Source organism: Buteo buteo, chromosome 24 (genome assembly GCF_964188355.1).
Source record: "Buteo buteo chromosome 24, bButBut1.hap1.1, whole genome shotgun sequence".
Classification (NCBI taxonomy): domain Eukaryota; kingdom Metazoa; phylum Chordata; class Aves; order Accipitriformes; family Accipitridae; genus Buteo; species Buteo buteo.
Genome location: NC_134194.1, coordinates 9,080,133 through 9,091,862, shown reverse-complemented (window position 1 = coordinate 9,091,862; position 11,730 = coordinate 9,080,133). Strand labels below are relative to the sequence as shown.

The window sequence follows — 11,730 nt, the reverse complement described above, 5'->3', positions numbered from 1 at the left end:
GTGTTGATGCTCGGGGCTGACCTCCCAGCAAATGACATTCCTGTATCCTGGGTTGTGGGTGGCATCTGGTGGATGCCTGTCCCTGCTGCGGTAAGATAAGCTTTGACTCCGTTGTCCCACGAGAAGAGTGGAATCTTGACTAAACCATCTTCCAGCGATAGTCAGTTGTGCTTTGGAGATATTGATGAAGGGTGTGGGAACTCAGCCAGGATTAGTCTGAGACCTCTCCTTGTTTCATTTCTGGTTTGGCTGCATCCAGATCACAGCCGTAGCTTCTTACCATGCCTTTCTCCACGCAGCACCAATATTTCTTCCCTGTGAAAACACTCATTTCCAATGCTGACTGGCTTTGACTTTCTTGATAAACAAAATTGACCTTTAAAATGCCCTATGGACTCTTACTTTTCTAAATCTTAAATTGTTTTGTGCTTCTCTTTTTCCGCTGGTTCAATTTGTTAATATGCTTTTAAAAAAAGCCATCGGCACCAGCGTTGAACCAACATCCCGGCTTTGTCTCGCCAGTGGCACAGTTGGGAGTAAAACTCACCTTCTTCCTTCTGCTTGCTCCTGTGTGGTTGAGCTGGATATGTCCCCAGTCTTTAATTCAAATACTTCCTGTGATAGAAAATCTATCAGGCGCTAATGGAAGATGTTCCCATGGTTAATTACTCTCTTTGGTTTGGGAAAAAAAAAAAATTAGAAAATGACTCCCCATACTTAGCTTGGATTGATCCAGTTTCAGCTTCCAGCCATTGGGTCTTATCCTGCCCGTGTGCTAGATTAAAGAGCTCTTTCTTAATAGAAAATCATGTGGATACTTTAGTGACCTCTTAACCTTCTCGTGGTGAAATCAAATAAAAGGAAGCTCTTTAGTGTCTTACCACAAGGCAAGCTTTCCTCATGGGGGTCAGGGCAGGCCAGCAGGGTCCAGGTCAGAGATCACAAAAAAAGAAAATATTTGTGTTCTTGGCCCACTTTCTGGAAACCCAAAATAGATGAACTGCGAGAAGGGATTGGGCACTTAAATACCTTTCCTCTCTCCCCTCTTCATGATTCAAATTAACGGAGAGCTAATGGATAAAATTAATCAGGTGCTATTTCATCCATCTCCTTCATGAAAAGGCAGGTGAACATTGAACTACATTAAACATTACTATGAGGAAATTGAGATTCTGGACAAATACAGTTAATTAAAGATTGAGACCAGCCAATTACGTGAATATGTACAAGAATGATTTGAATACGGATGCTACAAGATTGGAGGAAGGAAAAAGGGAACCTGTCTATACCCCTGAAAACCATTTGAACAGCTTAGTGCTGCATTTCGTATTTAACTTAATAAAGGCATTTACTGTTAATGAGGTGATGAATGCACTGGAAAACACGACTAAGGGATTAAAATAGGAAGTTCTTGAGGTGTAGCACTTGGCAAGGGTGGAGATGGGAAGGAAGTGGATTACTGGGAGCATCTGATGGGAAGGGCTTTGCTGGCACCCATGAGACTGGCAGGTAGGCACCCAAAGAGGTGTCTCGTAGTCCCTTTCTTGGCCTCTTTGGCTTTCTGACCTTCCCTCTTTCTTCCTCCTCTTCCTGATGTTGCTGACTGTGTTGCTAATGAGCCCGGATCATGCTGTTGCTCTGTAGGTCTGCAAATATAAATGAAAAGACAATCTGTGCCCAGCGATTTTTCCAACCTATGTGCATTTGCTTGTCCAAAACAACAGTACCAGAGGCTAGGTTAGTAAGTTGGTCACAGGAGCAGAGTCCTGTTGAATAATGGTAGCATAATTTAGCCCTTAAATCATGGGAGATTTGGGAGATTCTTGAATTATGCTAGTATAGCTGGGTGAATTTCATGATTTTAGTGACCTCCAAGCAAGGACAAAAAATACTGCTTTCTGTCTAAAGCCACTTTCTGCAAAAATAAGATACAGTTTCTGGACACAGAAGAATGAAGGCATTGTTGTTTCAGATGCTACATATGGGACTTATATTTGCAAATTTTTTGTTTGTTATAAAACATTGATAGGTTGAATTCAGTGCCTCAATTCCCCTCTGGAACTGACCTTCTCCTGGGAATGGGCTGCTGAAGCATTTAATATTTAGATTGCTGAAAAAACTGCAGCAAAAGCTGCACCAAGAAAATGGGAACATGTTAGGGTTTCGTTGCAGCATACCTGCACTGCCCTTTCAATTCAGGTTAAGGAACGTTAGGCAATGGAACCCCCTCAATTCTCACTTTGCCATTGCAGAGCTGGCAATTCAGTGCACATTGCTGGGATAGTGAAGGTAGGTTTGGCTCTGCCTTTCCTTCTCTTCTGTGCTGAAGGGATGCAATCTTGCTTTTCTGGGCATAAATCACGTTTAGTTATGGGAGATTAGGAGGAAACCTCCCTGGAACCAGGTTATCCAGTGATTGACTATTGAGGAGGTTTTGTACCTTTCTTTGAAGTATCTGGCTGAAGGCTGTGTTGGCTCATACAATTCAGAAGACTTTAATGCAACAACAGCCACCACTACATTAGAGGAGAGTGCTCATGAGGAGGGGAGAAGAATCCACTGAGTGATCACAGGAGTGTCTTGCTCGTGCCATAGGCACTAAATCGTAACAGCCAGAAATGGGCTGGAGACCCTCCTCCTTGGAAGATTTAGTCCGTCTCAGACCTCCCAGAGGTGGCATGTATGAGCCCACGCTGGCAATGCCACGCAGGTTGGGTCAGAGAAAAGCTGAGCTGTGTGTTATGCATACATTTAGACTGTCACATGCAGGACAGAGGAGAAAATAAGATAATGGTTGTTTTGATTTCAGATGTATAGGCACTGTCTCTGCCAGGGAAGAAAAAAAAGGATCAGTGGAAGAAAAGACAGTGTCTTTTGGTTTGTATCATGCAGAATAGGATAGGGGTAACACAGGAAAGCTAGGAATGATGACAAAGGAGAAAATGAGGGATACAGCAGCTCCCTGAAAATATTTGGCCATTAGGTGACACTCTTTTGCTATGTTTCCAACAGCCAACGAGGCAGGTGGACAACACTAGGCAGACACAAACTCTTATTTTGGGTAAGCCAAGTGTAACTGTTTCTTCAGTTTACAGGTTGAATTCACGTGGGAACTTTACAAGAAATTTTCTGATCAAGAACCTTCCACTTCATCCAATTCCTGATTAATTTGATTCTCCACTTTAATGTGATTGAAAATTCAGGAACCAGCTCCCTTGTGTTCAGAATAATAACCACCAATATATTTTGCTTTGTTTAAATCTCTTTAGGTAGGTATTGGGAGATAATTAAATCATCAGCTCCAGGGTGTAACTATTTAATTTGTGCAGAGGGTGGCATTTCAGCACCGTGGAAGGCAAAGGAGTCCAAGAAAAATATGTGAATAACAACAAGAAAGAGAGGCACAGTCAGGGAGTTATTTTGCTGATATTTCTGGCTGTGCCACTGATCCATCTAATGACTTAGGTCAAAACAAAGACCCTGAAAGCAGCACAGAGTAACCCCAAAGTCAGAGAGATGAGTTTGCCATTTTCTGGCAGCAAAGTTTGTATAAGTGCATCTGTTCCACCTACTTTTCCACTGTCTTCTGGTACTGCAACAAAAGATAAATGCATGCTTGGCCATCCCTTGAAAGAGCAGCATTGACTTCTCAGATTACATCCACATCATTATGACTCAGTTGAGAATGATGGCTTACATGGAAAAAGCAGTAGCATTAATTTTTTTTCAGGAGCATTTGAAAGATTTATAGCAAACTTGCGTATTAGTTCTAGGAAAGTAACTAGATTAGTACTAAAGACTGTATTTTAGATTTTAAAAACAGTCACTTACGGGTTGCAGATACAAAACTCCCTCATTTTTGCTCCTGACTAAGATTTTTTTTGTTGTTGCTGCAGTCAGCAAATGGAAAGTTCCTGTTTTCTGCAGTGTACCTTGCTGGGAGGAAAATTGCCAATATAAGAAGTGAAGGAGACTGGTGGGGAAGGCATTATGTATTTCTTTTTAATCTTTTTAATATCCATGTATAAGGGGGACAGCACCTGCAGTGACCCCTCCCCAGGTGATGGAGTGCCTCTGCTCAAGGTCACTTATTTATGCCTGTATTTGTTTGCTCTGGAGCCCACCTATCTTCTTGAATAATTCACGGGCATGCTTGGGCCCAGGAGCCCTCTTTAATGAGTTCGGGAAGCAGCCAGGGCTCAGCGTTGCAATCAGCTTCAGACTGCTGAAGTGCAGAGCATGGGGCGCCGTATGCCAACCCAGGGCTCCAACGTGCACCTAAACAATATTGGACTTGGGCAATTTACACTCAGGGAGGACAGGAGGGGGAATAAGCTCCAACAGGAGGCTGCCAGACCCATCCCAGTGGTTCTTCTTCTTCAACCCTTCAAGATAATTAAACTTGATAAGAAGTGAGGGACAGAGATTTAATTTCTGCTGGGAGGGCACTCTGATGCTCCTGTTCTTTTTTGACTCGTTTTCCCTGTCTAGGGCCAGATCCTGTCCTGTTTTGCAGGTTTAACTGAGTCATTGAAGTTGGAGTAAAGTACTGCTTAATGGGAAGTCAGGGTGATCGAACTGGACTTGGAGGAATCAGTGCAGATGGTTATATTCTGTCTTTACAGGATTAGGAATACGTCTGCTTGCTTATCTGCTAAGAGCTTCCGACACAATACTGTTCATAAAAACAAGAGGAAAACGATCTTGTGCTTTCTTTTTTTTTTTTGCCAGATTTCTGGTTGTGTGGCAGAGGGAACTGGGTCTCTCACAGGCTCCCGTGGCAGTATCTGTATGCTATGACTCAAGAACAAGAAATGTGAAAAGATCCATGAATACACTTGCTGTAGTACCCACCAGCCTTCATCCTCCTCCTGCCGAGCACCTCCTCTCTGGGAGGAGCCAGCATGGAACAGGATTTACATCTTTGCTCCAGCCTAGCTGGTATTCATAAGCTTGCTTACAAGTTTTCAGAGAAAAATCAGCTTTGCAGATATGCTCCACTAATCTGCAATGACTTTGGTGTTGGTTTTTCATTCCATTGGCATACTTGTATTTACTTTTTTGCAACACAAGGTATTTTTTTGCTGTCTTCCTTTCTGCATCTGTGTGAAGTAGGCAAGGCAATTTTCTGTTTGAATTGCTTCTGGGGAAGGCACATTTAAAGCCATACACATGCTTGAAAGGCATGTTAAAGACTTAAAGGGTCATCTTAGGGACCCAGCTGTATACCTCAAGTCCTCCAGCATGTAAAAAAGGGCCATAATCTGGTTCGGTACTTCTGATCCTTTCAGGAAAGAAAAGAAAAAAATAGCTTAATTTGCAGTAGTTTTTTTGTTGGCTATTATGGAAAGCTTCCTAACTACAAGTTCATCGGAACAAGCTGAAGGAAGCTTTTTCAGCAGGTTATGCCATCACCTGTCAAATGCTGGCGTATTAGATCCTGCAATAAAAGAAAAAATGGCCTTGATGTCCTCTTGGTTCCCTGTTTCTGACCTGATCTCTCAGATAAGGGTAAGCAAGCATTGCATTATTGACCTCAGTGAGTTTGTAAAGACTGTTTGGCTCTTCTTCTATGAACCTGAACTAGACTGGTGGTTAGACAAGATTTGTGTCCTCCGCATGTAGTGATCCTGTCTTTCAGTAAGATGGTTTTGCTCCCCTCGTTAGTAGTATGGGCTTAGGTGGGATTGTCAAACCTGGGAAATTATATGGGTTTGGACTTGTTCCTGTTGCTAAATGAGCTCTAAAGAGCAAGGTTCATGTCCCACAAATCTATATTTTTGGATTATGTTTTTTTGGCTGGTCAGTTGAAACATTTAATTTTTTCCATAATGCAAAATAAATACTGGAATGAAAAGCCATACCACACAGCTGCTAAAGCAGTTGAAGTGCTCCATCTTGACATTTTCAGAACAGAAGCCAGATGTTACCAAGATGTTTATGGGATGGCCTGTGTTTTTCTTTAATGAAAAATCATTAGCGAGCAAATATCCACAGAAGGACTGAACTTTAATGAAATGGGATTTTTCTGATAGAAGATGTTTTACAGATACTTATTGTTGCTTTTTTTGGCAGTTAATTGGCATACCCTTTCTGTGCCTATGCCCTTAATCCTGCCTGTGTGATTTGATCAGAGCATCTCCCTCCCAGAAAGACATTGCTCTGCATACTGCTTTATGCCACATCCCCAAGAGCTTTTTGCTGTATGGAGATGCTCTGTTAGAGCTGCCCAACCTTTTCCAAGTGGTGCAATGGAATTTGTGCTGGCCTGTAAATAAAAGTGAGTTGTGTCTTTAGAGATCAGCTGGCTGTAGCCTCAGTGCTACTGGAAAGCTGTCTCTGAGGACCAGTGCGGGAGGTTTGTGATCAGATGCTGGAGCTGGGGTAAATGCCAGGGACTATTTCATAGTTGCTGCTTGTGGTAATCTTGTGTAATAGGAGATGTGGATTCTCTCTGTGACCATGTCTTGTTGCAAAGCCTGAGGTTAGAGATGAGCTGGCTGGGACATGTGGGGAACCTTAGAAGTTCTCTGCACTGTTATACTTCAGAAAAAAGGGGAAAAAAGGCTATATTCCTGTATACGTAAAATCTGGTCAGACTGGTATCTTTTCTCACTGTGGCTGTGTTGTGCTTGTTCTTCTGTGCTACCTATGACTACAGAGTATAATGATTGTCCATTAATTCCCTGCTGATTGACTGAAAACATAACTAAGGTGTTACTGTGTAAGTCTTTTTTCACTAAATTAGAAAGATTAACAGTAGCAAATTGATATTAAACAGAGATTCAGGGCAGTAGCAGCTCCAAGTGCAATCACTGCTTATTCTTCTGAAAGCCCTGGGCAGGAGTTACAGTCCTACAGCCCAGTATGGGAGGACCACTGTTGGGTCTTAATCTTAGCCCTTCTCTGGTTGGGCAATGAGAAGCGCTTGATGGAAAAAAGCCACCTGAGACCTAAGGGGACAATGTGAAAAAAAGACGTGATCAGTGGAGGTCCCCAGCGAGCAGGGGGCTGGCAGTGGAAACTATTGGGAGGAGGTTTGCTCATTGTCACGCTTATTTTCACTCCACCGTGAAATTATTCAGAAGTGACGGTCTTTGCAGCATCACCGAGAGCCCGTCCTTTCCCCACAGCTGCTGGAGGAAGGGATGATCCAGCTGCAGGGATTGAAGCCCCTGGAAGTCTGCTCACTTGCTGGCTGCGGTGTGCTGCCTATACGAGCACAGCTGGGGACCGGCAAAGCCACTGCTGGTCTGGGCAGGCACGGTCCAAAATCTGCACACACACGGCTGCCTGGAGCTCGCTTTGAATTTGCTGCAAGCATCATAGTCTGCCTTCCTTCAGCCAGTGTTTTAGGAAAATAGCAATGCAGAGATTCCCACGTGTAAAAAGCACCGAGCTTGCTATCTTTGCATAGGATGTTTTCTCTGAAAGTCTGATCTATATATGGACCAAATAAAAATTCTTGCTTGATGCTCAACCTGCAGACGCAGGTCCCTGAGGCTGGAGGGGACCTACGTTTTAGTCTTTCTGCTGCAGGTGGCAGTACTGTTCCTTTTCTTTTAACTCTCCAAAATCTGAAGTGATGAGTTATTTGCCATGGTCCAAAGGGCAGCAGAAAAGCCTGACCAAATTTAACTAAACCAGAAGGGCACAAAAAGGATTTTGAACAAAATGTGAGTGACTTGCTCGCCCTGCCCATCCCTTCTCAATTACTGAGAGCAAATAACTTGCATGTAATGGCTATGGGGGGAGAGGCATGGAGAAGAATCAGAAAAGTCTTTTTGGCAAAAACAGTGAGCTTTGGGCAGAAAAAGCAGATGAATTCCATAGTGTTTGCACAAACATGGTGTGTGCTTGGCTGGCTTGGGACTTCACAACTAGCCTCACAGCTGACACTGAGCAGCAGCAGTCTGGCACTCAGGGCTCCATGCTGGGGACCCTTTCGGATTTAATGTTCATCCTTTGCACCCTGGCTTGGAGCAGCAGCTCTCCACAGTGCCAGTCCCCCAGAATACATGCCAGCAGGTTTGTCCTGACTTCTCTAAGGACATAAACAGAATTAGCCCTCTCAGCACCATGGCGATGCTTCCTCTCCTGCAGCCTGATGTGCTGGGGGTGTGATGCAGAAGACCCTCAGGACCCATCACATGGGTGATGGCTATAGGATGGTCAAGATCAGATTCCCCTAGCAGAACACGGGCAGCTAGTTTTCTTCCATTTCCTAAAATCCAGGTGAAGCTTTGTTTTTCCTTGTGAACTGTGTTGGGGTAGTAAAAGGGAGGAAACCAGTAGTAGTTAGTGGACCAAATGCAATTAGCAGGTGGTGCTCAGCTGCTAGCTTAAGGAGGAGGGAGGTGGTGGGACCCCTTCCCATCATCCCCAATAAGTCAGCAAAGGAATGCAGTGTTTGGGGCAGTTCCACCTGCCCCAAACTGTCCATCAAATCATAGCAGGTTCAAAAAAGAACAACAAAACTTGAAGACACAAATGTGTGGGACTGAAGAAGCTAAGGTATTTAGCGGTTTTATCCAAGGGAAGGTTAAGAGGTGACCCAGTCACAGCCTGTAAGTAACAACAGCAGGCAGAATAGTTTTTTAATTGAAGGGAAAGAGTATAAGTAAATTTCAAAGGCTGTAAATGGAAGCTACGTAAATCCAAGTGGGAAATAAGGCATGTGAAATGCCATTCAGTTGCTACCCTGGGCAGGTAACAGGAAGGTACAAGCAAGATGTATTTCTTACCTGTGTGCAACACCATGTGCACTAATCTAAAAAGCCCATAAAAATCTTCCTGCAATTTAGCTTGATTCCATGCAGTACAGGAAGAGTAAACAGAGAGGAAAAGTATATGGATTGAGTTGATGGAAATTTACTTTTGACTGATTGAAACTGAGGTGACATAAAGCAGATGGAATTTTTTCTCACCACTGCTAGCTTAAGGAAATGAAATCTTTCATGATGATCCAATTTTTTTATTAATTTTCATATAAAGAACACAAAATATTGTGGCTGTGAAAGAGCTGAATATGAAGCAGAAATAAAATATGTACATAAAACAGGATAACTGACAGCTTTAATACATTTTCAATTTATATGTGAATATAGACACAATTCCCCCCTGCATAAACCAAACACCTAGCCACAGGGTATAACATGGGAAGCATAAAATCAAAGCAATGTGCAGCACTTGAGCTAGAGAAAGGGTGGTAGAGTGTTGGCAGAGAGCAGGTACTGCCCGTTGGCTTGATGGGATGAGCATCTCCCTCCTTCCATGCCCATCTCTGTAGCAGGCATCAGACTTGCTCAGGACTTGACAGGCACAAATCTTTGGTCTTTTAGTGCAGTGTCTAACACTTTCTTCATCAGCAACCCAGCTGTTCTGCTAGAATCAGAGAAATCATCAAGGTTCAGGAGTTGATTGTAATGGCCAGATGTGACAGAAGGCAATTTGAAGGCAAAGCTGGTGCGACCAGACCGTAGCTGTTTCCTAGCAGCTCCCAGATGACCTACAGAGGCTACTTCAAGATCGTTCTAAATTGCACCAGGCTCCACTCAGATCCTGTGTGACTTCAGGCACACTGGTGCCATAAAGCCACCCTTACCATCTTTCCACCTTACGACCCTGTGATGCCTGTACTTCACCCAAAAGTTTTGGCTTGCTCAAAAAAAAGGAAGGAAAGGAAAGGAGAACAAAAAAAGGAAAGAACATAGACAGAAACACAGAGGAGCAGAATAAGAGAGGGAAGAGATTAAATTTTCTGCACCCACAGCATTAACCTCCCTGAGTCCCAGGATGCTCGGCTGTGCCCAATGCTGCCTTTTTAATTATTGGCATAATCAGGTCGTGCGGCTAATCGGCACCCTGGTGTGGGAGCTCATGCTTGCTCTGAGTCACTCCTCTGCCAAGGCTTTTTTGGAATTTGTTTAGCTGTACGACATAGTGAAACCTCTTTAGGAATAAGACCAGCTCTCCATAAAGGATAAGTTCTGACGAGTGGGTCTTTTCTCTTCTGCTTGAGCTACTGAAGGGCTTTTTGAATTAATTTAACATAAGCAGCAACAAAAGCCTCTCAGACAGCTCTGCACTTTCCTTCCCCAAATGGCTGTTTATAAGGATTCCACTGTCCTACCCTATGTTTTTCAGCACAAAATTTGCAAATATTTAGCAGATTCCACCAGGGCCTGCTGCAGCTGTTCTTTGTTCCTGCAGGATGACTGTCCTTACACAGCAGAATTGTTGTGTCGCAGGGACCCACACGCTTTGCGGTGGCTGCTTCCCTGCTAGAGTGGTTGGGTGGCTGTAACATACTGGGAGAATAAGGTTGTGCTATGCCTGAAGAACAATATCTCCAAGGAAAAGGGACTAGGGATTTCCCATGGCTTTTGAGGAACATCCCAATCTAGACCCTCTCTCTAAATCTGCCCACGGGTTTCCAGCAATGCCTCAATCTAGATCTTTTCTAGGAATTTCCCACAGCTTTCCAGGAATCCTTCCATCCAAAACCTTTCTAGGAAATCCCTAGGAACTTTCTTTCTAGGACACTCCCCCACCCCCCCCAAGCTTTCTAAGAATATAACAGTTGCTTTCTAGGAATACTTGCGTTAGAAGGTTTAGGGCAATTTCCCTGGTTTTCCAGGAATTCCTCAATCTAGAGTCCTCCTAGGAATTCATGTAGTACTTTCCAGCAACTCCTTGAGCTAGAATCTGTCTAGGAACTTTCCAGGTTCTTTCTGTGCAATTTCCTGTTACTTTTTAAGATTTTTTCCAGCTGCTTTTCAGAATTATTTTTGTGACATTGTGTAGGCAATTTTCTCACAGCCTTTCAACATGTGCTTTCTAGGAAAATTCCTATTGCTTTTTGTGACTTCTCCCCATGCTTTCTAGGAATTTTTCTGCTCTTTTCTATGACTTTTCCTGTTGCTTTTTAGGAATTTTTGTACTGCTTTCTAGGAATTCAATTGGTGCTTTTAAACTCGGTTGTTTTGTAGAAAATTAAATTAACTAATTAATGTGATTAAAAATTAATGTGTTGTTTCTAGGGATTTTACTGGTGCTTTTTTGAAATTTTTCCGCCACTTTCTAAGAATTTACATAGTGCTTTCCAAGCATTTACCCTTAGATTTCTAGGAATTCACACCGAACTCTCTAAGAAATTCCCTACTGCTTTCTAGGCATTCACACCAAACCCTTTAAGAATTTCTCTGCTGCTTTCTAGGAATTTTCTGCAGTGTTGAAGGACTTCATCAGTTGCTCTCCTGAAATTTGGGTGGTGCTTTGAGGGAATTGCCCTATGCTTTCTAGGAATTTTCCCGCCCCTTCCTAGGCATTTTCCTCCTACTTTTTAGGATTTTCCCCACTGCTTTCTAGGCATTTCCCCACTACTTTCTAGAAGTTTGCTCTGCTGCCTCAATTCATTTTTTGAGGTGAAAACTCTGTAAGCCACTTTCTGCTCTGCTAGCATGTCCTTGCTGTGCTAATGGTGTCCAGATTAACAGCACGTACCATCTGTGACCAGGTAAAACAGACTAATGAGACAGGGCAATGGTGTGGAGAGAAAAATAGTTATTTTAACCACCCATGGTTATCCCTTGGTTCTGCTATTGCAATTTCTGCCTGTACTATGTCAAAGCTGAGATTTGAGGAGAAACTTCTATATCTTTAAAAAGTTTATTTTTTCCCGTAGAGTAACACTTAAAGGAGTTTTGCAATTAGAATTGCTAATGTTCA

At 43.1% G+C, this 11,730-nt stretch overlaps 1 protein-coding gene across 12 annotated transcripts in view; it reads right to left on the bottom strand.

Annotated features, from left to right (window-relative positions):
- Positions 1-9,013: 9,013 nt before the first annotated feature.
- The window catches only part of SGCD (sarcoglycan delta), a 431,589-nt gene continuing 428,872 nt past the window's right edge, over positions 9,014-11,730 (bottom strand). For 8 of the 12 annotated variants that reach the window (XM_075057001.1, XM_075056999.1, XM_075057006.1 and 5 more), the window contains one exon: positions 9,014-9,384. In XM_075057001.1, coding sequence (XP_074913102.1) covers positions 9,076-9,384 — 309 coding nt within the window. In that variant the 3' untranslated portion in view covers positions 9,014-9,075. The remainder of the gene's footprint in view (positions 9,385-11,730) is intronic. The other 4 variants (XM_075057004.1, XR_012654342.1, XM_075057009.1 and 1 more) reach the window with 4 other exon arrangements.